The sequence below is a fragment of the Malaclemys terrapin genome, chromosome 6 (assembly GCF_027887155.1).
Source record: "Malaclemys terrapin pileata isolate rMalTer1 chromosome 6, rMalTer1.hap1, whole genome shotgun sequence".
NCBI classification, from domain to species: Eukaryota; Metazoa; Chordata; order Testudines; family Emydidae; genus Malaclemys; species Malaclemys terrapin.
Window position 1 is genome coordinate 74053730 of NC_071510.1, and position 26332 is coordinate 74080061.

Consider the following 26332-nt stretch of genomic DNA (forward strand, 5'->3'; position numbering starts at 1 on the left):
AGTTTATTACGCACAGCGCTGGCGGAGTGTCACTTTGCTTATTAGGCTCAGAGACACTGCAAAACAATTAGTTACAATAGATTACATATGGTGCTCATTGGGCGGAGAGATGCGACAGGGATGGATTTTCCCAAACCCCTGGATAGGTTCTAACAGCAAGACAAGATAAGCACAATAAGCCAATGGTCTAAAATATTACATAATGGTTCTGCCCATGGCCCAAATTAACATCTTGCTGACACACAGGTAATTACCCCCAAACTATGTCTATTAAAGTGTATAGGTTAAATCCTAATTTTGGGGTCCAGGGGAATGAGGTAGAAGCTCTCTCGGTTGACCAACAGGTACGTTCCTAGAGATTTAAAGCAAAAAAGCAGTAATTAGTACTTAACAATTTCACAAGTTTACCCTTGCATTTCTGTGGGCTAGGACTGGCATACATCTGTGAGGGGAAGGTGTCATAATTCATGTCAATTATATTAGGCCTCTCCCCAAACTTTGTCTAGGATCTAAGGGGTATTGTACCACTATCTCCTCCCTGCATTAGGGAGTAACCATGAGGCCTTTCTCAGCGCTTCATGCGTCTATAACTCACGATAAGGACGCCCAATTACATTCGGAGTTATGCTGACTCCACTCACTGACTTGAAACACACAAGGTTATCTGTTCACACCAGCTTCCTCTGAGCTATGTATTGTTCTCTATTAGCCAGCCCCCATAGCCCAAGCCAAGCTCTAGACTCCGGGCCTATATTGAAAAGTTCTTAGCAGAAACTGCAGTTAAGATCTTACATCCATAGCTAATGGATTCTGACCCTTCATAAGTGACTGGCATGTCCCAAATGGAGGCTGAAACAGCTCTGGATCACTTCCTTTCCCTGTTCTCCCACTTAGAACTCCTAGTGAATGGGGGAGAGAGATCTCAATATTGTTGCAAAAATAATATTAATAAATACAACTTTTAAAAAACTAATTACAAACTTGTGTGCACCTTTACTAAATATTAAGAGATAGCTACAAGAATATTATAGTCAAGATGCTTGGAAATATAACAATACACATGCTTAGCTAATTACTGTATGTTTCAAAATGTTAAAGCTAGTCAAAGTCATTCCAGAAGGTTTCTGCTTCTAGCTCCCAAGGACAAGCAAACATCAATCTGTGTGAACACTTTTAGGAAGAAACCTGAGTGTGAAAGGAATGTAGGTTTGTGTTATCAGAGCAATAAATCTACAGATAAAGTGTGCCCACGCTAAATCCCCCCCGCCCCCACACACTTTTTTTTCCAAAGAAAAATCTTAGTTTAAACCCACTCAAAGAATTCTAGAAATAGCTTTAGTGATATTAATTTCTTTTGTAAACACACTACAGTTTTCATTCTTTAAACTTGGAGAACACTTATGGTGGGCAATTTTTACAGAAACTACTGGCTACTTCCACTTCATTTTCACTTAGAGGTGAAAACCTTTGTTGTTTCTCAAATGCTTAGATGGCATAAGCTTCTACTAATATGTATATTTGTAAATATTTTGTATTTAAATGCAAACTTTCATATAATAAAATATTATATAAATCATAAGATGTTTTATGTACAAACTAAAGCAAGGTCATTTGATGCTAGATTAATTACTAATGTAAGAAGCCATTTAAGCATAGAATACGGTAATGGTTAATTAACAGCTTAGGCTAAAGACTTTCTTAGAGTTATTTAAATTTAAAATACTGTTTTGAGAACTAAAAACTTTTAAATAAAGAAAAGAAATTAATGGACTTTTTAAAAACAATTTCATTTCCTGTCAAACTCTAATAAAAATAAAATCTCACAAAATGAACTGAATAAAAAAAAGAGTTAAAATTAACTTTAAAAGTTATCTTAAAAGTTATCTGAATATTCACATATTTATGTACACCCACAGAGAGAGCTATTAAAGAAATGTTGCATATTAGAAAGACTGCATATTTAGGAGATGAAAGTATCACCTAAGCCAACCCCTAAGGCATGAAGCCAATAAAAGAATAACAGCAACCAACTTAAATCTGAACAAGCATTAAAGAGGTGTGTTTTCACATAATTTAATAAAAATAATGGTAAGGGTACACAAAATTCTAAAGTGAGCACCCCACACCCCTGGCTACTCAGCTTCAAAAGCAAGCACTCCTCAGTTCAGCCTTTCCACCACTAAAAGGAAGCTGCCACAGACAGATAAGAAAAACACAGAAGAATCAAGAAGAAACCAACCCAAGGAAACTTCCCCAAGACTTCAACACTGATTGGTAAGAAAAAGTTAACTAAAACACTGTCAGGGTTAGATATAAAAGTCTCATAATGATTTTGTTGGAATACTGAAATAAATTAAGACTAACAGTTTCTCCTGTTAATCACCAACTGGTTAAAATGTATTTCTGGAAAGGAGAGGAGGACTAAACACTGGTAAACAAAAAAAAGTAGGATTTAATTAAATTTAAAATGTTTAATATTGGTTAATTGGCCTGTCTCAATACAACTCCTTAAATGGCTTCTCCTAAGTAACCGATTTAAATGTTTTCTTCTGTTTCATAGAATGTAGTTAAGATTGTTGACTTTGCCAACTATAAACTGGCAGGTTCATCTACCCTAAAATCTCTGGAGTGCTATCTCTGTTAAAAGCTCTACACAAAGAGACAGAGAGAAAAATTGTAATGGAAGTAACCAGTTTATCATTTGTGTTTATTGTTTTCTTATTCTTTTCTTTAATTATAAAATAGCCATGGTTAATAGTTGTGATTATTTTTCTTGGTCTTAATCATGGTGTCCCATAAAGTATGTAAAAGAACCTCTGTGACTCAGTGGTGGGAACCACACCCCTGAGTTTGTAGTAAGACAAAGAATTAGTCAGAGCTGGCCTGCCATTTCTTGTTTCTCTAAACTAAATATTTTTAGTAATTTTTAAAACAAAAGTAGTAGATGTCCAATTCCTTTCCATCTCACATGAACGATGAGAATTTGTCTGTTATATCAATGCAGATGATAGAGTGCATAGGACTTATCCTCAATTCTAGTTTGGCAAAAGCTTTCATGCCAGAGGACAGGTTTGTGTACTTTCCGTCAAGTCAATAATATATCATCTGCCGACAAGATTGATAGTTGCAGTGCGTACATATCTGGCTCTCTTTGGCTACATGTCTACATGGGTGTATGTGATACTACTTGCCAGATTTTGCTAGTGACCTATGCATCACTGGCAGAGAACAGTCTAATTCTCATGTTGCCACCTTATAACCAAATGAGTCTCAGTCCCACTATGCATCCTAAAGAACTGGAGTAGTGGATAGACCTGCTGAACGTAAGAAAATTGATACTCTTCTTGGTCCTCCCCCAATTACACCGGGCACAGACACATCAGGAACAGGCTGGGGTGCCCCATTTGAATCACTTGTAAATCCAAGGTTCTTGGTCTCAGGACAATCTAAAATGTCATATGAACATCTTGGAACTGAAAGCCATTGCATTGTGTTCCTTCCTTCCTCCAAGCCACCCATACTGCAGACCTTTGTTGCCGGCACAGAGTGCCCGTGGACAGCAACAGTGGGGTTCGTTGCCTGGTGTGCTTCGCGCCAATGAACATACCAGGGTGGAGAAGCAAACAAAGTTTGAGATCTCAAAGTGGTGCAAGGAGACAGGCACGTCTCAAATCAAGCACACCAACATAAGCAGCCTTTATCTTTTATACAGTTTGCAGCAAGCCTTTCCCTTCTTCCCCCGCCCTTTCTCACCCCCCCTCCTCCATTCCCACCTCTCCCCCTTTCTCCCTCTGGTTACATTACACGACCTTGGCTGTGCAACTTGTTCTCACTGTTTCTTTCTGCAAATAATCTTGTCCTTTAGCTAGAAGCATGTACGTTTCCCTTATCACTACTGCTTCCCAGCTGCTGGCCTGTGAGGTTAGTAAAGTTTAACATGCAGGGGCTTTGATTCACTTTGGCCTAGAGCTGGGGGGCTTCCTTGACTCTCGGGTCTTCCAACCCCCCAAGTTACCTAGTGGTATAGAGCGGGGGGGCTTCATCGACTCTCGGGTCTTCCAACCCCCCGAGTTACCTAGGGTGATGCCTAGTGACACCAACACCTTGATCACAGCACCTCAGCAATACCCTATAGTGCAAACCTGAATTAATAAATAATATATATATGTACTGCAATACTTCAAGGGAAATGGGTGAAATTCTCAACCCCCACATTTTCTCAGTAAATGGGCTTTATATGGGGCCAGTAGGAACACTATTCTCCTCATTAATAGTGGCAGGGCACAGGCCATCCAGCCATCTTGTCCAAAGGCATCACTATTGTTGTGGTCTGCTGAACATTACCTCTCAGTATTAAACACAGGAGTTTATAAGCTATACTACTTAAAGACAATTGACAAATACCCCTAGTTCAGAAATGTGGCAATGTTTTGTTTCTGTTCTCTTTATGTTGGCAACCAAAGCAGCCATATTAAGAATCATTTGAATTAAACATTTATTTTTGGCACGTTTGAGGGCTACATTGGTAGTGGCCAGCATTAGTGTGTTGACATTTGGTTATTTCCTTGTCTGGGAGGGAAGAGCAGAAGGAGCCAGAAGCAGCTGGAGCCTATTAGTTTCCCAGGAACCAACCTGGTGCATATAAAAAGAAAAGGAATAATAAATCACTGGCTGACTGATGGAAAGGCCAATAGCTATATTGAGAGAAACAGTCCACATGGAAAGGACAACAACTATTCTCTTGCTTGTTTAAAACTTAAGGAAAGGGATGGGGACTTTTGTTTGTTTACCTTGAACCTGAAGGCAAAGGAAATCAGAGATTTATTTTGTTTAACCCCAAGACCATGGATTTAGGATACCAGAAGAGCAAGATGTAAAATAGTGAATCCTTATGCAAAACTTGGAAGAAATGTGATAATTTACCTGGCAACTTGTGAAAAGTACAGATGATTTTTTTCCCTGATAGGATCATGCCTTGGGCACCACGTATATGCAGAGCATCAAGTGAGTATCTGAGAGATCCACTGTGCTGTCATAAAGGCTCCCTGCCTGGATATGGTGATGTTCCTGTGGGGGAGGGGGGACATGGTGTGCTCATTTGTGATCTGAGAGTCCAGCTGGATTAGTCTTTTGAAGTAACTGGAGCTTAGGACTCGGGAACTCACCCTAGGACACGATGCCCATCAAACCAATTGGATGGCTATGTGGGCAGGTGATCAAAAGATTTTCTGGACAAGGTACGTAATCCTGGTTGTGATCTATTTAAACCTCCAAACCTTCCTTGTCCTACCTATTTGTACATGTTACCACCACTTTGTTTAATTGATTAGGAGGTTTTGAATTGAATCTTTAATTGTTTCTTTTTTACCTCAGTTTACCTAATCCAGAGAGCAGTTGTGGAAATTATAGATGAGATTAAGGATGAATTTCCAACCATAATTGGATTGCAACAGTCAAACCAGGTAAAGGTACTGAACTACTGTATTTGATTGCCATTAAAGTTCTGATAAAGGTATTTCCCCCTTCTTGTTTAAAATATTATGAATGTGCTTTATCTACCATTATTTAATAAGACATGTTCTGCTGACATTGATATTTAGTCATTAAATAGTTATTGGAGCAGGGACTGGAACCTGGGTCTGCCAGATGGGTGCTCTAATCTCTGGGCTGTAGAGTCATGTCTCATTCTTTCTCTGGTGGGGCTTCTCCACTTCCATTTTGTGCTGGGCCCAATCTGGAAACTAGCCTCTGAATTGGACATTGTAGGTGAGATAGGCAGGGGAATGGCCTGAGCTGTTCTATGGCATCAGGATTTGGATGGCTCCATGCATACCCACTGGCAGAAATTTAGGGGAATTTATCAGCAGAAATGTAGGTGCCGAGGTAATTTGTGGGCAACTGAGTGGAAGTTTTGAGAATCTTAATTTGAAAATCTTAAACTGCCTCAAGTGGCAGTTAGATGCCCAAAATCTTTGTGGATGCAGCCTGCAGTCCTCCATTCCTCATCCATGAAATGGTGATAAAATTTCCCTATTTCACAGAGATGTTGTGAAGGTAAAATCCATTAAGGCTTGTAAGGTGCTCAGATTCTATTGTGATAGATCCTCAATTCCTTCTACACTTTCAGTTCCACCGATACTGGCAAATCAGACCATGAAGCAGGACATCAATTCCAGTCCTTCTTGTAGAAATAAAATTAGGAGAAGAAGGCCTGTAAGAAGTTATTACCTGAAACACCCAACATCTGCTTCCTCTGTTCCTGCTCTCAGGCTGCAGAGCATCTCTTGCAGAAATGCTGTGACTAGGTAGACTTCTAACATTACAAATTCATTCTCTTCTCCTTCAGTTCTGCCATCTTCCTAGCTAAACAACTCCACTTAGACAATTTAATTGAATCTCACGTCCACAATCCCAACCACCTCTGATCACTGTTCAAACCCTCTCCTCCTCCTACCTGCACTTCTCTGTGCACAAGTTCTTGCCAATTTCTTCCATGAGAAAATTGACAAAATACAATATGACTTTTCACCTTTTTCTACAACTCTCTCTTCTTCCTCCCTGTCACAGAAACAGAAGTTTCTCATCTGTTCTCCTCTAAGCCTTCCTCTTGCCCCAGTGATCCCATCCCATCTCGTTTGATTTCCCTCATGCCCACTCTCATTCCTTCCCTTACTCTTCTTGACCTCTTGTGCGCCTCTGGCTCAGTTGACTGGATGAGGGCAGTCTAGCCTAGTGGTCAGAGCAGGCATCAGGAACCAAGGACTAGGGTCCAAGTCAGTAGTGGGAAGCCAGGGCCAAGGATCAAACCAAGGTCAGGAACTGAAGCAAGCAGGGTAACCGGCAAGGAGGGGTTGAAGGCAGAGGCAGGCCAGAAACAAGGCTGGGTGTAAGGCAGGAATAAGGTAACAGGAGCAATCACAGTGGTGGGCATGAACATTGAGCCAATGTCCCAAAAGCCAGCCTGTTGCCCCCTCCAGCCAATCAGGTGGCGTAGCCGACCAGACAGCTGTTGCAGGCCAAGTGTATTGAGGAAGCTGCCTGGAGACTAGCTCTGCAGCAGATCCTGATTCCTGACACTCTTTCCCCTCACAATACAAGCAAGCTTTGTCTCAATCCACTCATGATCCAGCTTGCCTCTCCAGTTAGTGCTGCATCCTCCCTTCTCCCTTTCGCCTTTAAGCTCATTAGACAGCAAATGTAAACGGCATGTTCAGAGTCCTCTCCTCCAGTTCCATCCTAGATCATGTCCAACCAGCTTCTATCCTTTGCACTTAACTGAAAATTGCTAATGCTCTTGAAATCTTGTCCTTCCTTGCCTTCTGTGACTCTGTCCTTTCCTGATTCTCCTCCTACCTCTCTAACTGTTTTTCAGTGTGTCCTTTGGAAGATCCTCCTCATTCCCTCTCCAACTTTTTCTCCCTCCTCATCCCTTTCTTTTCTCCCTCCACACATATCTCTGAAATCTCATCCATAAATACAAATTCAGTTACCATCCCTATGCTGATGACTCACAGATCTACCTCTCTACTCCAGGCCGGTCCCATTCTGTCTGAACTAAAACCATGGTCTGCCTCTATGATATGCTTCATGGATTCTAGCCAATCAGCTCCAGATCAGCATGGCTGAAACAGAGTTCTTAATTTTTTCCACTATAGTCATCTTAAATTCAGACCTGTCTTTTCGTCTTCACATCCAGGCTATATCTAAATCTTGCTGTTTCTTTCCACATAACAACTCTTAAGATTTCCTGTCCATTTACACAGCTATAACTCTTGTCCAAGGTCTCATCTCACATCTCTATTACTGCAACATCCTTCTCACTTGCCTCAACGAAGTAAATTTCTCCCTGCTCGTATCTATGCAGAATGCTGATGCAAAGATCAATTTCCTTGCACATTGCTTTGACCACATCACCTTGCTCTCTGAATCCCTCCACTAGCTCCGTCTTCTCTATTGCATCAAACATAAACTACTTATTTTCACTTTCAAGGCCTTTTACAACCTATCCCCACCCATCCTACCTATCATCCATTCACTGTTAAAATGTCAGCTCCCACTTCTGATCAGGTCATGAGGCCAGCTTCCATCACCAACTCATTAATGAAATAAGCACCTTTGTGCTTTCTCCCAAGCTGCCCCTCACACTTGGGAGATGCTCGCCATAAATATCCACAGAGCTAACTCATTATCCTCCTTAAAATTCTCCTTTTCCATTATGCCTATAAAAAACTTGACCACAGTTAGGCTGCTGGCATGCAGAGACCACTGACAATCATGCTGATTAGTATCATCTCATTGTTTCCTTGCACTTCCCCATCTAACTCTGTCTGTGTCCATCTGCTGTCTCTTGTCTTATACTTGGATTGTAAGCTCTTTGTGACAGAGTCTGTCTTTTTGGTCTGTGTTTGTGCAGCACCTAGCACAATGGGATTCTGGTCCATGACTGGGGCTCCTAGGTTCTACAATAATACAAATAATACAAAATAATAATAGGAATAACACAGCAATGTCTATTGAATGTGTTATAATTTGTATTGCAGTAGTACCCAAAGGCCTCAATCAGGATCGGGATCCTGCTGTACTGAGTGGTGACCCAAAGAGCTTAAAATATGATAGGCAACAAATGCCTTTTTCCATTGCCATTTAGGACTTGATCCTGCTCCTGCTGATGTCAGTGGGTGTTTTGCTATTTTAATAGGCTTGGGATCAGCCTTAAATGAACAAGTAAATATTTATTTCACCTCTTATTGAAATTGGCATCAATAATCCCCACTTTCTATTAGAGGGCTAATATGACTGAAAGAGCAGCTACAAATGCTCCCACCCACCTAATTATATTACTGCAAAGCTCCCATTTGGGGAATTTTGCTTGAGTAAAGATTGCCACCAATTCAGGTGGGAACAGCACTACTAAACCTGCTTGTGGACACTGACAAAATGTAATTTACATTTCTTCCTTGACAACATGAGCTAGAGTGTGTGTGGATGCATATACCATATATAATAAATATGGTGACATTATAGTCATTAGATTCTAAGGGCATTGTGATACATATAAGGACATAAGAACAGCCATATTGGGTCAGACTAATGGTCCAATTAGCCTAGTGTCCTGTCTTCTGACCGTTGCCAGAGCCAGATGCTTTAAAGGGAATGAACATCACAGGGCAATTTATCGAGTGATCCATCCCAGGTGGTCCAGTCCCAGCTTCTGGCAGTTGGGGGTTTAGGGACACCCGGAGCATGGGATTGAGTCCCTGACCATCCTGGCTAACAGCTATTGATAGACCTGTCCTCCATGAACATATCTAGTTCTTTTTTGAACCCTGTTATACTTTTGGACTTCACAACATCCCATGGCAATGAGTTCCTCAGGTTGATTATGTGTTGTGTGAAGAAGTACTTCCTTTTGTTTGTTTTAAAATTGCTGCCTATTAATTTCATTGGGTGACCCCTAGTTTTTGTGTTTTGAAGAGCTAAATAATACTTCCCTATTCCCTTTCTCCACACCATTCATGATTTTATAGACATCTATCATCTCTTTTCGTCGTCTCTTTTCTAAAATGAACAGTCCCAGTCTTTTTAATCTCATCTTGTATGGAAGTTGTTCCATACCCCCAGTGTTCTAATTTATCTTTTTTTGAGATGAGCAACCAGAACTGAACAAAGTATTCAAGCTGTGGGTATACACCATGGATTTACATAGTGGTATGATGATTGATATATATATATTCCTTTCCTAATATTCTGTTAGCTTTTTTGACTGTCACTGTACAGTGAGTGGATGTTTTCAGAGAGCTATCCACAATGATCTCTTTCTTGAGTGGTAACAGCTAATTTATACCCCATTATTTTCTAAGTATAGTTGGGATTATGTTTTGCAATGTGCATTAATTTGCACTTATCAATATTGAATTTCATCTGCCATTTTCTAACCCTGTCATCCAGATTAGTGAGATCCTTTTGTAATCCTCTGCAGTCAGTTTTGAACTATCTTGAGTAATTTTGCATCATCTGCCACCTCCCTGTTCACCCTTTTTTCCAGATCACTTATGAATATGTTGAACAGCACAGATACCAGTACAGATCATTGCGGGACACCACTATTAACCTCTCTCCATTGTGAAAACTGGCCATTTATTCCTACCATTTGTTTCCTATCTTTCAACCAGTTACTGATCTATGAGAGGACCTTCCCTCTTATCCTATGACTGCTTAGTTTGCTCAAAAGCCTTTGGTGAGGGACATTGTCGAAGTCCAAGTACACTATATTGAGTGGATCATGCTTGTCCACATGCTTGTTGACCCTATCAGATAATTCTAATATACTGCTGAGGCATGATTTCCCTTTAAAAAAGCTTTGTTGACTCTTCCTCAACATATCATGTTTATCTATGTGGCTGATAATTTTGTTCTTTACTACAGTTTCAATCAATTTTCCTGGTACTGAAGTTAGGCTTACTGGCCTGTAACTGCCAGGTTTGCACTTGGAGCCTTTTTTAAAAATATAAGTTACATTAGCTACCCTCCAGTTATCTTGTACAGAAGCTGATTTAAGTGACAGGTTACATACCTTAGTTAGTTCTGTAATTTCATATTTGACTTCCTTCAGAACTCTTGGGTGAATACCATCTGGTCCTAGTGACTTATTACTGTTTAATGTATCAATTTGTTCCAAAACCTCCTCTATTGACACTTCAATCTGGGACAGTTCCTCAGATTTTGTCACATAAGAAGATCAGCAAAGGTGTAGGGATCTCCCCCATAGCCTCTGCAGTGAAGACTGATACAAAGAATTCATTTAGCTTCTCTGCAACAGCCCCATCTTCCTTAAGTGCTCCTTTAGCACCTCGACCATCCAGTGGCCCCACTGACTGTTTGGCGGGCTTCCTGCTTCTGATATACTTTAAAAAATTGCAATTAGTTTTTTTGACCTTAGCTAGTTGTTCTTCAAAAAATTTTCTTACCCTGCCTTATTATATATATATTTTACACTTGACAGAGTTTAAGCTTCTTTCTATTTTCCTCACTAGGATTTTACTTCCAATTTTTAAAGGATTTTTTTTGCCTCTAACAGCCTCTTTTACTCTGCTGTTTAGCCACGGTAGTGTGGTCCTCTTACAGTTTTTTAAATTATTATTTAGGGCATAAGTTTCATTTGAGCCTCTATTATGGTGTTTTTAAATAGTCTCCATGCAGTTTGCAGGCATTTCACTCTTGTGACTGTTCCTTTTAATTTCCATTTAACTAGGCTCCTCACTTTTGTGTAGTTCCCCTTTTTGAAATAAAATGCTACTGTGGTAGGTTTCTTTGCATTTCCCCCCCTACAATGATGTTAAATTTAATTACATTATGGTTGCTATTACTGAGTGGTTCAGCTATTATATTCACCTCTTGGACCGGATCCTGTGTTCCATTTCAATGCGCATTCCTTCCTAAATGTTTTGAGAACCTTATGTGTTTTTATTTTTTTATTTTTATCACATAGCCAATGGTACAAATCATTTAAGGCAGATCCTCATCTGGTGTAAATTGTCATAGCTCCATTTATTTCAATGGAACTATGGCGAGAATCTACCTCACATTTTTTTTCAAGCAACATTGCATAGTGTTTAGTTACAGGACTCCCATTGATTTTTAATGGAAATTGCACCTCTGACCAATATCAGATGAAATACAGGTCACTACAGAGCGTACAGAAACACATCTTTGTATCTTACACATGTAAGGAACTATTTCTCTCATTTAGTGCAGTCACTGAAATTCATCACCCTCACTAAATCCAAGTGGTTAGAATTGTGGAGGAAAGACTGCTATGGAGTACTCATACTTGGATCTTTCTCACACAGTCACCCTGTGGTCAGGCTATTATTCCAGTGTATGGACAGGAAAAATGACTGATGCTACATTTTACCTAGCTACTGGGTTTGAGCATTGGCCTGCTAAACCCAGGGTTGTGAGTTCAATCCTTCAGGGGGCCACTTGGGGATCTGGGGCAAAATCAGTACTTGGTCCTGCTAGTGAAGGCAGGGGGCTGGACTCGATGACCTTTCAAGGTCCCTTCCAGTTCTAGGAGATAGGATATCTCCATTAATTTCTAATTTCTAATTGTATCCCTCTAATTACAGATCATGTGGTCCATTATAGAGCCGATACGGAGCTTCCCTCCACAATCTCTCTGACCACAGTACAATCACCATGGGGCTTAAGTGGTGCAAAAGGCCTTGTGCTCCCCCCCTGCATTAGGGTAAATTTCACACTACTCAATTGATTAGGTTTTCTTTAACATTTGTTTGAATCCCATTGGGCTGTAGGATGCAAGGTCAGGTTTCTAAGGATAACTACCAGAAAAGCACAGAAAAAAGATTTTATCAGGCTTCATGTTTTATGTTACTTGTAATATGGTAATGCTCAAAGGCTCCTATCAGTACTGGGGCCCCTTGATTTTAAATCAATATTTGAGGACTTCAGTAACTCAGCCAGAGGTTATGGGCCTATTACAGAAGTGGGTGGGTGAGCTTATGTGGCCTGAAAAGTGCAGGAAATCCAACTAAAAGGGATGATCCCTTCTGGTCTTAAAGTCTGTGAATCTATGATAAGTGCTGCATAAATACAGATGGCTCTTCCCTGAAGAGCTTACAATCTAAAAAGTCACTTACAGGCTAGCATATAAGCAAAGTATTATCAATGTGATAATAGGAGCCTCTTGCTAGTTTTTTAATATATGTCAGCTGTATATGCTGACAGCCCCTCAACCTGCAATGTGTACTATTAGCTTGCCAGTTTTTAGTGTGTGTCTTGGAAGAAGTGGGTGAAGAGGAGGAAAAGGAGGGATTTGAAGGGGAGAGTAGTGGCTTTATTTGTCAGCTCAGGAATGACATTCCAGGCATAAATGGCATCATGGAAGAAAGAGATGTTTGTGGGAGAAGTGGGCTCAGTCAAGGCTGGCATTGTCAGAGCAGAGGAGCAAGGGAAAATGCGTTCAGAGATGAGCAGATGAGTAGAACATATTTTAAAATGTTTACAAATACAGAAGTAGAATATGCCTCTATCTTAAGCATTTCTAATATGCCCATCATTGTATTACCAGGTGGCAATGTTGTAATTAAAATTGGTAAATCACCAACAATAAACCATTAAACTCTTTTGGCTCATATCAAGTGTTGTCTCAGTTTAATCTGATACATCCGCTATTAGGCCCTTTATGTTCTAAGCTGATAGACTCTCTCAGCTAGAACACCTACATCTCCAAATTTATATTTTTAGATTTGCTTTTGATGCTGAGTCTGATGGAAAATATGATGAGCTCTGCAAGATGACAGAGTCTCCTGGGAGGTGCTGACTCCATCAACATCCATAGAAGTAAAGTACTTCTCAAATTCAGATGATAGCTGCACTTTCCTGCTTGCTGAGCCATTGTAGGGCTGGGAATACTGCAAAGGCCATACACCTATTACAGGAGAAGGGTAGTCTTGTGCCCACTAGCCATACAGGGACTACAAAAGCTTTTTCTTCTTCTAGATGCTAACTGTGCTACATAAATGTATGTTGTTTTCCAGTAAAATATTCTGGTACTTTCTATATGAATATGGGGCAGGATTATCTTTTCCTATGTGTTTATATAGTGTCTTGGATATTGCCACAATTCAAGTCATTATATGTGTTCATTATTATTTGTAGAGTTAGATAAAGAATGATAATTGAGCTTTTAATAAAATAGCTTGTATCTCTGCATAGCCTCAGTATCAAAGGATTATCTTTGGAATAGCCTTTCACTCTCCATAAAGTCAGGATATTCTAAGAAATTCATTTTAGAATCATATGCCATCTCATTTCTCAAACACTTCCCTTTCAGGAAATTGCTCCCATTCTACAAGCATCCAGATCAGTTGTGGCAAGTGCATTCTCTTCATCTCCTGGAGTAAGAGTTATTAATGGGCTAAACACAATATCAACATCTTCAAAATCTGTTGCCAAAGTCTTGCAGCCACAACTTGTACAAAATTTTGCAGAGTTAAATACTATGTCTCATCGTCTTCTGAAAAATGTAAACATACCAAAGCAGCCTCTCTATAAAAATCAGGTATGGGAGCATTAGTTCAATTGCTAATTATTTAGGACCTATTCTGAAGTTCTTTTCATGCAATGTATTTCAGGTTTTCAAACTACTTTCAATTAAAAGTTCTGTTCCACAGCTCATTCAAGTTACTGTGTGCAAAACTGGAATCTTTACCATCTTGATCTCATTTTTTCCCCTATGAATACTTTCACCTCTATTACATAGTAATTCATACGGGTACAAATCCTGAAGCCATTGGTTAACTCATTCAGTTAACATGCTCACTGGGCCAAAACAGTAGGCATTTTGCCTGAATAAGGACTGTATACAAACAGATGCTCTGATTGCACCCAATATCTGTGAGTGGTGAGGACCCTGTGTACGTGGTTCTCCTCCTTCCACATGGAAAGAGAGCTTAGCCAGCTCTGCAGCAGCATTAACTCTCCTCCTCCACCACTACTTTCTCCTATAACCCACAGGCGGCCTGCTGAGTCAGAAGAATAGGCAGGCTGGTAGAAGGGCTGTGGTGGATGCTTGTGATTCCTATGTTCTGGTGACCCACACAGATGACAAAATGAATGTAAATATAAACATTTTAGAAGTGGACATGGATATAGGGAACTGCTCTTAAAATATTATCCTGTTGAGCAGCATTGATATTTTGGCAGCAAAAAAAAAACTGTTTTAAAAAATGATTTTTCCTTCAGGGTAGAACATTTTCCCTGTTTGATGTGATCTCCTATCCAGCAAAGACTGCTCTCACCAGCATAATGTGTGCTTCCTATGCAGCACTAATTTATGTGGTAAGTATAAGCTTCTTAGTTTTGCAACTGATTCTGCCACCCTTACCCACAGTGCGTAGTGCCTTACTCCATATGTGAAACCAATAGGACTATGTGCAGCATAAAGTACTACTCAATGGGTAAAGGGGACAGAATCAGGCATTTTTTAATCAATTCAGTTTCTTAGGGCTTGTCTATACTTACGCGCTGGTTCGGCGGCAGGCAAACAAACTTCTGGGTTTGATTTATCACATCTTGTCTGGACGCGATAAATCAAACCCAGAAGTGCTCGCCATCAACTCCGGTAATCCTGCTCAGCGCGAGGAGTACGCGGAGTCGAGGGGGGAGCCTGCCTGCCGCGTCTGGACCGCGGTAAGTTCGAACTAAGGTACGTCGACTTCAGCTACGTTATTCACGTAGCTGAAGTTGCGTACCTTAGTTCGAATTGGGGGGTTAGTGTAGACCAGGCCTTAATATTCATGCTATAGTAACGTAGCCATCAGAATAAGGTTTAAATGTTGTCATCAACAATGAGCATTTCAGTTTTCCCTCTGTTCTTTTCATACAGGTAGCTGCATGACAGGCGGAATGAAATGGTTATTTATTTTACTCAAGTTGCATTTGGGTGTATCATATACATGTTTAGGCAGCCTTGCAAACTTGGTCACAAACCAAGGCATAAAAATCTACTCCTCGGTGCTCTGCTATGTTGACTGATAATGGAAAAACTAATGATATTTACTCACTTATAAAAAAAATAAAAAGAACCCATAAAACCACCAACTACTTACCCTGGATAAATGGGATGCTATTATTTTTCAATGTTGCATTAAATTGTGTGTCATGCATTTGTGGCTAATGATTTGCTGATTCTTTACTCAGGATTATTTGCCCCTCTGACCCATCCCCTCTAGCCTGTCTCATAGACTTTAAGGTCGGAAGGGTCCATTATGATCATCTAGTCTGACCTTCGGCACATCACAGGTTACAGAACCTCACTCACACACTCCTGTTTCAACCTCTGACTGAGTTACTAAGTTACTCAAATTTTCATGTAAAGACTTAAAATTACACAGAACCCATCATTTACTCTAGTTAAAATCAGCAAATGACCCATGTTCCATGCTGCAGAGGAAGGTGAAACCCCCCCAGAGTCTCTGTCACATTTCCCAACCCAAACATTGCAATCAGTTATACCCTGAGTATATGAGCAAGACCCACCAGCCCGGCATCTGGGAAAGAATTTAATGCATAACTCCTAGTCCTTCCCATTTAGTGTCTCATCTCCGGCCATTAGAGATATTTGGTAATCCCAGTCACGGATGGACATATGGCATGGTATACAATCTCATCATACCATCCCCTCCATAAATTTATCAAACTCAGTCTTGAAGCAAGTTAGGTGTTTTGCCACCACTACTCCCCTTGGACAGCTGTTCCAGAACTTCACTCCTCTCATGGTTAGAAACCTTCGTCTAATTTCAAGCCTAAACTTGCTATGGCCTTGTTCTTGTGCCCATGTTACCCTTAAATAACTTCTCCCTCTCTGGTGTTTATCCCTCTGATGTATTTATAGAGAGCCCTCAGCCTCTGTTTTTTCAGGCTAAACAAACAAAGCTCCTTAAGTCTCCTCTCATAAGGTTGGTTCTCCATTTCCATCTTAGTGGAGTCCTTCTCTGCACCTGTTCCAGTTTGAATTCATTGTTCTTAAACATGGGAGACCAGAACTGCACACAGTATTCCAGATGAGGTCTCACCAGTGCCTTGTATAATGGCAATAACACTTCCCTACCTCTACTGCAAATACCTCGACTGATGCATCCTATGATTGTATTAGCCTTTTTCACAGCCACATCACATTGACAGCTCATAGTCATCCTGTGATTGACCAATACAACCACGTCTTTCTCCTGCTGTTTCTTCTAACTGATAAGTCCCCAATTTATAACAAAAGTTCTTCTTGTTAGTTTGTAAGTGCATGAACTGCTTCTTCCCCACCCAACTCCTCCCAATCCTATTCTCTTTCCCTAACCAGTCCCAGTCTCCACTCCATAGACTTCTCATCCCATTATTCTTACCCACTCAGTCCTACTCACCACTTCCAGGCTCCCCATCCAAGTCCCTCTCTTCAACTACTTGCCCAATCAATCCCAGCTCCCCACAACCACCCTGACTCCTGTCTCCCATCTCTTCACTCAAACAGTCTCAGCTCCTTGCCTCCTCCTCTGATCTGTCTTCCCCACATTTTCTCCTAGACCCACTGTGCCTTCCTGGGTTCTTCATCCAATCTCAGTTCTCCATGTTCAATGAGGATTGAATATTGGTGATTTTAGCTGCTAAACTCTTTGTCATCTCTACTAAGCATGGGTGAACGGAGATTTTCCAAGGTTTATAACTTGACCATATGTGATAGATTTGATAGATACATCCCTGACACAAAGCCAACGCCTGCCAAATATAAAGTCCCTGCTCCAAAGCCTGGGGGCTCTAGAGCTTCTCAAAGAAAAAGTGACCAGAATTTTATTAAATGGCAAAACATTTTCCCCTACTCTAATTCTCAGAAATGGCTGAACAGTTTTGGATTAAATTTAGAAACAAAAAAAAACCCAGACACCTGGCATGGAAAACACCAGCCCTAACAATTAAAGTTTGGCAAAGATAAAAGCAGCTGAAAACAGGGTCTGATAATAGCACGTTTCAGGCTATTGACACCACCCACCTGTATCCACTTAATATATTTTTCCCCTATATGGCCTTTATCTGTTTGTGTCTTGAGATTGTTAACCCTTCACAGCATGGATTACCTCTTTTCTAGGTATGTATAGCATCTAACACAATGGGGACCCAATCCCAATTGGGGACTTCGGGTACTACCAGATTATAAATATTTTCTAATAACTAACAAACTTTTTTTTTAAATTCACCCACTCCAGGCATCCTAAGATATCCAGAATGATGGTTATTTGCACACTGTAGGGAGCAGAGGCACTATTCTACTTCACATAAAACCTGATTTGTGTGAAGTGCTGAGTGCTAACACCCACTTCCAGCAATGGGATCTAAGGGCATCCAGCTCTTTGCAAGAGACATTCAGCATGTTACAGCCTAGGTCCATACTTGACTCATTACAAGCTCCATCCTATCCTGCAAGGTACTGAGTGCTCTCATTCTCATTTAATTCTATGAGACTCAAGGTAGCTTGGGAACTGGCAGGATTGGGTTTGCACATCCAAATATGTTGCTAGATGTTCCATTCCAGGACCTGTTCAGTTTCTTATTGCTTAATTACAATCAATTGCCTATATGTTTAGAAGCCTGAAAAATAAAAAGCTGGTATCAGAAAGATAAAGTATTTTTTGTCTAGTAGAAGTTTCATAATAATGTATCTTTTAGTATTTTTCCAGCTCTTGTGGCTACAATCTCCTTAGTATTTTCTAGTGTCATGTACTATAGTTATCTGTCAGCAATATTATCTTAAATCAGAGAATAAAACATTAAAAGTCTTATTTTGTGACAAATGTACAAAGTTAGAATATTTTTGAGTTACGTGCATACTGCTCAACCTTTGTGTCCATTTATTCTTTTGCACAGAGACTGGTTTGGCCAATGTACATGGCAGAGGGGCATTGCCAGCACATTAGTAGATGTGCAGCTGAACAAGCCCCTGGTGTTGCTGATATGGTTAGGTCCTATGATGGTGTCCCTTGAATAGGTATGCGGACAGTTGGCAACGGGGTTTGTTGCAGGGATTGGTTCCTGGGGTAGTGTTTCTATTGTGTGGGGGTAGTTGCTGGTGAGTATTTGCTTTAGATTGGGGGGCTGTCTGTAAGCAAGGACTGGCCTGTCTCCCAAGGTTTGTGAGAGTGAGGGATCGTCCTCCAGGATAGGTTGTAGATCCTTGATGATGCAGTGGAGAGGTTTTAGTTGTTGTAAGTATTTACAGTAATACATTCTATAGGAGAAATGTGTAATAGTAATAACTGTTTAAATGTTTGATAGACATAATGGCATTGACCCTACTAGTAAATTCATTTAGCTACAACTGTATAAAGTGTGCGGCTACTGTGGTGACGTATAAAAGCTTGATCCTATGAAGTGCTAAACATAGTAGCCCTGATCCAAAAAGCACTTAAGCCTCTGCATAATTTTAAGCATATATGTAGTCTTACTGAATTTGCTGGGACAATTCATATGCTTAACTGTATTGGATTGTGGCCAGAGTGGTCAGCACCTCAAAGCACTGAGGCCTTTATTACTAAGATACTGGTATGTATTATAAAACTTCAAAATAAAGGGTACTTATTATTTATTTCAAATATACAACTCCACATTATGGTTTTCTTCAACTAAACAATATATCTTTATTGTATGTAGGCACTCTCTATTAACACAGTACTAGGGAAAATAAAACACATTGTTCAAGATGAAAAGACCTCAAGAGAAAACGCTAAGAATGAGGAAGAAAAAGATGTATTCTCCAAATATGAAGATTTAGCAAGTTTCCCTGTATCCTCTCCAGAGAAGCAAGTCTTTTCTGAATTTCCTGCTGAAGATTCAACTAAGAGCAGCATTCACATCCTACATTCTGCATTGGATCAAGATACAGTACTTAGTAGTGGTAACTGAAGCTCAAACAGGCTTGTGAGCTTTTTGTTAGTGCACTGAATGTTTAAACAAAAACACTTAACATATACAGAATTTACATTCTCTATTTGTTAATAAAATAATTAGTACAAATAGTTTAATGTCTTCAGAGTTCCTTGACTAGTGAAAGAAAAAAAAATCTAGGTATGTGTCACTCAGAACAGTTGAGGCTGAGGGCCTTACTATGAATGTTTTTAGTGCCATGTTCTATAGCATTTAAATTTCTTCGTGACACAAAGTGTTGTGTAAATTTCACTGATTATGCAAGTAAAAGCAGGGAATTTTTTTAAAGTCTGGAGTCTAGTGTGTTCCTTTTATACCAAATTCCACAATTCTGGCCAATGTCTAATTGCAGTTTTTAGCAGACAGACACTGACTGTCAAGGATTAATGTGTATTTTGTCTCCTTTACGGTGGTTCAACCTGCCAAGGATATTTCTCTCATTTTTTCCCTTTATCCAGACTTTTCTCATCTCCTGTCTTGATTCATTGGAGCAGGATGTTTGACTTCACAAAATGTTACAAAGTTTAAAAATAACCATATTCAATCATGTCAGAAATATGAAAAAAGAGATTCTCTTTGGGCTCTACCCAAAGCATTAACAGAATACTCTCCTGTGTCCCATTGTTACTAAGTACTGAAGAGGCCATGCAATCTCTTATGCTTCATTTTTAAATCTCTTTAAAACTTCAAAAGCCAAATTTTAATGAAGTGAGGCCCCAGGTCCACAAGCACCATCTTAATCTAGCATTTAAACACACCCCATTACTCCTTAGTCAATGCAAATACATGATGTACACATACAGCTCTACTTATGTATAAACAGATCTACCCATCTGTGATGGGTTACATCCCCACTGATATACTGGGGTACCCGCCTGTTCCCCCTTACACTGTCCAGCTGAGCCAGGCCCTCAAGCCTCCGTCAGCACACACACAGGTAGGGACACAACCAGCTTCAGAAAGACACAGACACTGAAATCAGCTCTGCATGGGAAGGCTTCAGCTAAGGAAATGCCCAACACTCAAGTGTACATCCCCTCTGGAGTGTAAACCCAAAATTGTACTGTCTTGTGCTGCACAGAGAATTGTTCAGCAGCGTAAGCTCATTAAATTCGCTTCCTTCCTCAATATGGAGGAAGATATGCACAGCTTTTGTCCCCTCCAGTTATGAATTCCACAAACTGGTTTCAGAGAAAACAAAAACAAGTTTATTAACTATAAAGGATATAATCACTTAAAATCTAAGGGATTGCAAACAGATCAAAGCAGATTACCCAGCAAATAAAACAAAAACGCAATATAAGCTTAAGATACCAAAAACCTGGTTCAAGTAGTAGTTTCTCACCCTAAATATTGTTTTGGGCAGATTGCAGAGGTTCTTGAAGGCAAGCTGCTCTTGCTTGCAGCTTGAAACTCCAAGCATTTCTTTCACAGGCCAGACACCTTCACAGACTGGGCTCAGTCCTTCCCCCCCACACACACACTTTGGGTCTTTGTTTTTTAGATGTTTCCTGCAGTCATCCTGAGCAGAGATTCAGTGAAGAATGAACGCTGATTAAGTCACTCCCCAGCCTTAAATAGGTTTTACATATGGCATGAATCCTTTGTTTTCCAGTGTGGTTCCCACCACCACCATCCTCAGTGGAAAAATACTGGTATTCTATCATGGAGTCCAATACCAGGTGACAATCACATGACCCTGCAGTGTCAAAGCAGCCATGAGTCAGAGGTTGTTTGTAGTATCCCAGGAAAGCTTCTCAGGAAGGTGGGAGATTAGTATCTTCAAAGACCTATTGTTCTCCCTAATGGTCCACTGACTGGTCCCCAGCTAATCAGCCAGACTGGTTGCATTCTGTCTGGTGGGCATTCCCCAGGTGCAAACACTTTTGTAATGCAGACGTATAGTCAATATTCCTAACTTTAGATACAAAAATGATACATGCATATGTATAATCAGGATAATCAAATAGGATAATCAGATTCAGTAAATTGTAACCTTTCCAACGATATCTCACATGCCTTATCTTGCAATAAACATAGTTATGCTATAATCATATTATAACAATATTTCTATGAAGAATATAGGGTGTAGTGTCACACCATCCTTCACCAGATTCAACTATACCACTAAAACAAAGATGGCCCAGTGCTCTGATTATATCAGCACCTGGATGAAGAATAGTTGGTTGAAGCAGAACCTGAGCAAGACAAAGAATATGTTGGTGGGCAGAGAAAAGCACTATGAAGAATTTACAGAAACAGTGCAAATACCTTCCTTTGACTGAAGGTATACGTTCCTAATTGGTGAAGTCAATCTGTAGTTTACGAATGTTCCTGGATTTCTCAATGATGCTAAGCTTTTGCATAACACAAAACGTGAGTAATGCTTTCTACTTGATCCAGTTGGCTATGAGATTCTGTACCATCCTGGCAGACAGACAATGACCTGCCCTCAGTTATTCACACCTTCACCAGCTCCTATCTGGACCACCATAATGCAATATACCTGGGCCTGAAGCCTTCAATGCCTAGGAAACTCCAACTAGTACCAAACTTTGCAACACATCTCAATAACACTGACTACCATAAGCACATCAGCCCTGTGCTCCACTCTCTACACTAGCTTCACCCAGAATATTGACTCAAGTTCAAGGTCTTGGTCTTATCTTGAATGGCCTGACCCCAGAGTATCTGAAAAATCACCTAAAGCTCTGGGATAAGCACTATGCTGGACAACTCTGAACCTCAAGCACAATGGGACTTTCTACCATATGAGCAAAGCTCATCTGTCCAAGAGGCACAGCTTTCTCAGACTGTGGAATGAACTGCCCCAGTGCCTCTATCACAAACTTCGCCACTTTCTGCTCCAAGTACTAGGCACACACTTCCTTGAACTGCCTTGTCCAAGATACCTTCTGATAAGTGTTTACATTTTTAAAATAACCCAAAAACAAAATCCTACACTGCACATCCAATTTTCCTCCAGAGGAAAGGATGACAGAGAACTCACATGTGATAGATGTTTGTCATATTGGTTAACTGACTATTGGAATGTGCTCAGACACTACCACGATGAAGGAGATACAAGTACTTATTTAGAACAGAACTGGGGTAATTGCACACACAAAAGTAACCATGCAAAAGCACATTACAACACACAAGTGCTTTGTACCTCACTTTATGAAACTCTGGTCCTATGTGTTAAGATAAAATAAAAGGTTTTTCTCCTGACCTGCAAATAATATAACATTAAAAAAAAAATCTCCCAAATACATTGAAATGATTATAGTTCTAAACTATTTAATGTATTAAAAAATTCTATCCTTCAATGGATATTTACCATAACATTTCAAGATGTTTTTATAAATTAATTAAATGCATTATAATATTCCTCCTCCTAAAGGTTAAAAGATTTTAACTCTAGCCATAGAAGATTTAACACTTCAAATATTACAGACTTGACTAATGTACATATATTAAATTTGTATTTTATTAAAGGCAAATATAAAACTGCACTGGCACAAAGCTAATTCATTATAGAGAGGGTCTTGACCTTTGTTTATGATCTTACTCATTTCTACATTACTTAATGCCTTAATAACAGTAAGATTAACACTGGTATTTCTTTATATTAATATCTAGAAAAAATCTGCATATCATTCTGTGATACTGATAATGCCTTGTACACAGACACTGGTATTTTGCATTATGGCCACTGATTTTTAAGTTCAGGATGTGCATTATTTTTTCATATCAGAACTTCCAGTCTTTTTGTACTTATCAGCATAGTAATCAGAGTCACAGCTGATAGATAAGTCCGAAGGAGTCACATAAACACTTCCATTGTCTATAGTAACCTTGTGAGTTCTTTGCTTTATTCCTTTTGATCGCCATTTTGGTGTTGCTGATGGTTCTGTAGGGTTTATTGCTTGATATAAGCCTTCTCCTGTTGCCAAAGTAATTTTATACTTGTGCCAAGGGCAAATAATGCAGGGCTGTCCATTGATATCCTGGGGAAAAAATTAAGACAACCCACTGAAATCTTTCATAGGGAAGAGTAAGATCTCTAGACCAGGAGTCGGCAACGTTCGGCACGTGGCTCGCCAGGGTAAGGACCCTAGCGGGCCGGGCCAGTTTATTTACCTGCTGACGCGGCAGGTTCGGCCGATCGCGGCCCCCACTGGCCGCGGTTCGCCATCCCGGGCCAACAGGAGGCGGCGGGAAGCCGCGGCCAGCACATCCCTCGGCCCGCGCGCTTCCCGCCAGCGCCGCCCCCATTGGACTGGGACGGCGAACCGCGGCGAGTGGGGGCTGCGATCGACCGAACCTGCCGCGTCAGCAAGTAAATAAACTCGCCCGGCCAGCTAGGGTCCTTACCCTGGCGAGCCACGTGCCGAACGTTGCCGACCCCTACTCTAGACCAACACATAGCTTTGTGGTCTAGTTGTAATGCCCTGTACTGCCGTGGCAGGAACACCGGGTTCTGTTTTTAAAAATAGCGACTGGAATACCAAATCAGATTACTGATCCAGCTAGCGTAGCCTGTTTCCAACAGTGGCCAATGTCAGAAGATTCACAGTAAAACCCATAATGCCCCTAACTGGCAACACTCTATCATAATGGGATGTGTGTCTATAGATGACAGGGATTCTTTCTGACTCCAGATAATAAAGATAATATCCATTTTTATTTTCAACTGTGTGACTGGAGATGTTTTTACTTACTCACATTTTGACAGACTCCACATCTATCTATGATGTGGAAACACAAAGCATGTTGTCGGTGTTTTATAAAGTAAGTGTGTCTAGTAAGTGCCAAATAATAATAAATGATATTAAACTATTTGTTTCAAAAGTACCTAAACTTGGCCTCCTGTCCCTCAAGCCTCCAGGGAGTTGGGGGCATTGTGGAAATTGAAAAATTAAGGACTGTTAAAGATAATGGTCCATTATAGAGAGAAAGGGCCAAATTTTGCTTTCAGCTACACCAGTTTAAATCCAAGGTAACCCCATTGATTTCAGTAGAGTTATTGCAGTGTTACTAAGAACATTATTTAGCCCAAAGTGAGAAAGTAATATACAATTGGGATTAAAATGTAAAAAGATTTTGAATAATTGTGTGCTATTTTTAGAATGTTTATATACCTCTATCTCTCCAAGATGTAAAGGACCTCCTGCATCTGAAACATAGTGGAATATGGAATTAGAGTCAAAACTCACACTAGCCTACTTTAAAAGTTTTACACACACACCAAGATGATAAGTGCAAACAATCTTACGGTAACAGCGACGGTCCATGGCATAAAATTTCCCTTCATGGTAGAAAACGACAACTTCTCTGTCATGGACACTGGCTGTTATTCTTTGGGACCGTTTTATGTCTTCTTCTTTACCAACATATACAGGAGCATCAGCCTTCACTTTATCAGGTATTTCAATTGAGCTATGCAAATCCATGTCCTTTAGTTAAAAATATTAAAAAGCCACTTTATAAAACATTAAAACAATTAAAGTTTAGGGTTTCTACACAAGGACACTTTGGATACCAAGTCATTCATAAAGATATTTAACCAAAATATCATAAGCAAAAGTTTTGGTGAAAATATAGCTATTAATAAAACATTCCTGCTTCATAACAATGTATAGCCAATCTGTTAGATAAAAGAACAAATGTCATGGAACCTATTCATTAAAGTTCATTACTAGACTTAGGTCTTGGGTAATAGCAACACTACAGTTAGGAGCAAAACAAAGGTTTAGAATCTAAACCTCTTTTCATTCATTTATGCCAATCTCCAGAAAAACTCCATATAAACAAAAGCAAATGTGCTAAAACTACTTTTTAGATAATGTCAGGGTTGGGGATATACACTGATTTAAAATAATAAAAGGGTTAACGTTTACCCGCAAAAGAAAAACAAAGTTAAAAAAAAAGTCTTTATATGTACAGAGGAGAATGGGCACAAGGGGGGTAGGGAGGAGTAACCAAAATGGGACAGAATCAAGCTCTAAAGGGGATAAGAGCAATGTCACATCAGTACCTTAGATCCATACTAGAGCATGACAGAGATGAAGAATGGATGAAGAAATGAAGTTGCAAAGTAATGAGTGCAGTTCCCTTCTATAGCTCCATCACATCCAGTCCTGCTATGTTCTCTATGTATCAGCTCTGATAAGTGCTTCTTTCCTGAAAAAGGCTTTCTGAAAGACAGTGGAACTGGTCTGAACAGCAAAAAAAGGCAGGTTTTGTGTGGGACACAGCATGGCTGAAGTGAACTTTGCAAGAACTGATAAGAGGAAGGCTGCAGCTGGGCTGATAACAGAAGAGTAGAGTTGTTTGCTTCTTTACTCCTTATAATTATCTCATAGCTGCCTTCTCCAGAAGGAATCTTGGAGTCACATTCATTTAAAACAGCATTTAGAAGTTTTTTTATAACATTCCTATGGCCATTCACACATGGCAAACAAATAATTCTAAATCAAATATGTGTGTCACAGCCTCTGCAGATTGGTGTAAACACCATGGTACTTTCCAGGCTATTTACCAGCTGATTATGCATAAATCAAATAGCAGTACAGCTCCTTCAGGCAGTCCCATCCATTTCTGTTTCAGCTCATACCATGTTTCTATTTCTAGCTAAGATTTTATAGTAATTATTAGTCACAGGAATACATTATCCTGAGAGGTTTCAGAGTAGCAGCCATGTTAGTCTGTATCTGCAAAATAAACAGGAGTACTTGTGGCACCTTAGAGACTAACAAATTTATTTGAGCATAAACTTTCATGGGTTGCCCACGAAAGCTTATGCTCAAATAAATTTGTTAGTCTCTAAGGTGCCACAAGT

At 40.0% G+C, this 26332-nt stretch overlaps 2 protein-coding genes across 5 annotated transcripts; one reads left to right on the plus strand and one right to left on the minus strand.

Annotated features, from left to right (window-relative positions):
* RFESD (Rieske Fe-S domain containing) lies at positions 1-26260 on the minus strand. 2 transcript variants are annotated; one of them, XM_054031328.1, is made up of 5 exons: positions 25529-26260; positions 24767-24947; positions 24633-24667; positions 23346-23498; positions 1-352 (listed from the first exon to the last, which is right to left on the minus strand). In XM_054031328.1, exons 2-5 carry the CDS (start codon positions 24942-24944, stop codon positions 251-253), a joined length of 468 nt encoding a protein of 155 aa, XP_053887303.1. In that variant the 5' UTR covers positions 24945-24947; positions 25529-26260; the 3' UTR covers positions 1-250. The 2 variants fall into 2 exon arrangements, with proteins under 2 accessions (XP_053887303.1, XP_053887302.1); XM_054031327.1 differs by lacking the exon at positions 1-352 and having other exon boundaries at positions 22961-23498.
* Positions 4967-20572, plus strand: SPATA9 (spermatogenesis associated 9). Of its 3 annotated transcripts, none has more exons than XM_054031325.1 (5): positions 4967-5004; positions 5374-5462; positions 13856-14083; positions 14767-14862; positions 19216-20572. In XM_054031325.1, the coding sequence occupies exons 1-5, from the start codon at positions 4971-4973 to the stop codon at positions 19465-19467; spliced, it is 699 nt and encodes a 232-aa protein (XP_053887300.1). In that variant the 5' UTR covers positions 4967-4970; the 3' UTR covers positions 19468-20572. The 3 variants fall into 3 exon arrangements, 2 of the variants coding, with proteins under 2 accessions (XP_053887300.1, XP_053887301.1); XM_054031326.1 differs by lacking the exon at positions 4967-5004 and adding an exon at positions 5162-5237; XR_008445305.1 differs by lacking the exons at positions 4967-5004; positions 5374-5462; positions 13856-14083; positions 14767-14862 and adding an exon at positions 18006-18553 and having other exon boundaries at positions 19216-19303.
* Positions 26261-26332: the final 72 nt, after the last annotated feature.

Excerpts from the sequence above, each read along its gene's own strand:
- SPATA9 (XM_054031326.1), top strand. The coding sequence starts at position 5,177 with ATGCCCATCAAACCAATTGGATGGCTATGTGGGCAGGTGATCAAAAGA. Across the intron at positions 14,084-14,766 it reads AGCCTCTCTATAAAAATCAG|GGTAGAACATTTTCCCTGTT; the intron begins GTATGGGAGCAT and ends TTTTTCCTTCAG. Across the intron at positions 14,863-19,215 it reads ATGCAGCACTAATTTATGTG|GCACTCTCTATTAACACAGT; the intron begins GTAAGTATAAGC and ends TATTGTATGTAG.
- RFESD (XM_054031327.1), bottom strand. The coding sequence starts at position 24,944 with ATGGATTTGCATAGCTCAATTGAAATACCTGATAAAGTGAAGGCTGAT. Across the intron at positions 24,668-24,766 it reads CATGGACCGTCGCTGTTACC|ATGCAGGAGGTCCTTTACAT; the intron begins GTAAGATTGTTT and ends ACTATGTTTCAG. Across the intron at positions 23,499-24,632 it reads TACATCTTGGAGAGATAGAG|GATATCAATGGACAGCCCTG; the intron begins GTATATAAACAT and ends TTTTTTCCCCAG.